This window comes from Diabrotica virgifera, chromosome 2 (assembly GCF_917563875.1).
Source record: "Diabrotica virgifera virgifera chromosome 2, PGI_DIABVI_V3a".
Taxonomy (NCBI): Eukaryota; Metazoa; Arthropoda; class Insecta; order Coleoptera; family Chrysomelidae; genus Diabrotica; species Diabrotica virgifera.
Window position 1 is genome coordinate 144,358,428 of NC_065444.1, and position 1,996 is coordinate 144,360,423.

The 1,996-nt window shown below is 37.0% G+C and overlaps 1 protein-coding gene across 1 annotated transcript; it reads right to left on the reverse strand.

The window, feature by feature from the left end:
• Positions 1-304: 304 nt before the first annotated feature.
• LOC126880263 (uncharacterized) lies at positions 305-1,715 on the reverse strand (the record flags this gene model as incomplete). Its single annotated transcript, XM_050644039.1, is given in 1 exon segment — positions 305-1,715. A coding segment is annotated over 1 exon segment (1,059 nt), but the record flags the coding sequence as incomplete, so codon positions are not given.
• Positions 1,716-1,996: the final 281 nt, after the last annotated feature.

The following is a 1,996-nucleotide window of genomic DNA, read 5'->3' on the forward strand; positions in this document are numbered from 1 at the left end:
ATCTAAAAAATTAAATGTGACCATAAATTCAAGACAAGGATGATATATGTCCTCATTAACAAGTGGTACATTGCATTTTATTAAATTATTGACATTCATGTTTGAAAATACTAAATCTAACTTTCTTTGCATATGATTATACACTGAGTTGTGTTGGGTAAGGTTATGTATATCAATAAAATTAGTTAACAAATCACATTTTGCACAGCCCCTGTTACCATAAAAAGGCAAATTAAAATCACCTAACAACAAGAAATTTACATTAGTACCCAAAATATCATCAAAAATAGATAAAAACTTTACATAATCATCATCACATGTATTAGGAGGTAAATATGTAAGACATAAATAGAAACATACATTTTTAATTTTGACTTTTAGTAGTAAGCACTCAATATGACAACTTACATTAATTTGAACTGGTTCGACCCTAAATTTCTTCTTTACTGCCAGCAGGACACCACCACCCCTGGTTTTGTCATTACTCCTGTCTTTCCTAAATACAGTATATTGTTGATCTACCAGTTCACTATCCTTTATCCCTTCTGTCAGCCAACTTTCAGTTATTGCAATAAAATCATAATTTTCTACTGCAGCTGCAGCAAAAAAATCGTGGCACTTCGTTCTCAATCCTCTGGCATTTTGATAATAAAACTTTAGGTTTCTGTTGGAGCTATTACTTGATCCACTTCCTGAGGGTCCGTGCGAATTTGTGGCACCCTCCTCTTTTGAAAAAAATGGGACACCAATGCACCGCTTGGCCACACTTCTCGATTCCAAGCTCTTCTAAGGTCTTCTTGGCGGATTGTTACTTTTATTGATGAGTATAGACTTGGATGTCTAGACTCATGTTCTTCACAGCTTACATCAGAAAAGTTGGCTTGAAGATATGCCTTAAGTTGGGCAGGTTTTGTCCCTGGTTGCAGCCTTGTAACGTGCAGTGATACATATTTTGGTACCGTTTTAATTTGTGAGTTCTCCTGATTCCTCCCTACAACAAACCGTCGACTTGACCTCTTTCTAACCTGCTGCCATCCCATATTATTGTTTTGGACCTGAACCTCTTCAGTTAGCTGCTGAATTTCATGTATTTTGTGAGCTGTTTGGGCCTGCATTACAGCCGCGCTTACTTGCTGGGACGAAATGAATTTATTGGATGTCGAGACTTGTTTTTGACTTCCCAGAGTGGCATTTTTTGATGTATTTTGTTGGGGTACTGCTGCTTGTCCGGATGATTTGTTAGAGGTTTTGCTTTGTTTTTGTTGTGTCACGTTGGCATATGTCAAAGTTGCTGTCAAAGGTGAGACAGCTCCACTGTTGCCAGATTGACTTTCCAAATGTCCTGAATTTTTATTTTTCTTGACAAACATATCAACTTTTTCTTCTAGTAGCTGAATGTTTTTATATAATAGAACCTCCTTGGCCTTTAATTCCATAATAATATCATCTTTACCTTTCAGTAACTCGTTCTTGGCTTCTATTAATTCGCAAAATTCCGCGCCGTTTTTCATAACCTCATTGTCATTCAGACAGCATTTCACTAAATTATTTCTTCCTACTGCCACTAGCCCAGGTACTCGAAGGGCACATGAGTTATGGAACACACTTTCACAATTTATGCACTTAACAATACTATTAACTACAGGTTTTTGGCAACCATTGCAGATTTTAGAGGAGCTCTTTTCGGCATCGTCATCCCCCGCCATGTTGCCATATTTAATTAGTAACATGCAGGGTTGTTAACAACGCAACTGAATATTTCCGTAGATGGCGCTTCAAAAATCCGTAGAAATCCGTAGTGCAGAAATCTGACAGAAAATGACACTTGGCAGACCAAAAAAAGAAGAAGAATGACACTTGACAGACAAAAAAGAAGAAGAATGACATTTGACAGACCAAAAAAAGAAGAAGAATGACACTTGACAGACCAAAAAGAAGAAGAATGACACTTGATAGGCCAAAAAGAAGAAGAATGACACTTGACAGACCAAAAAGA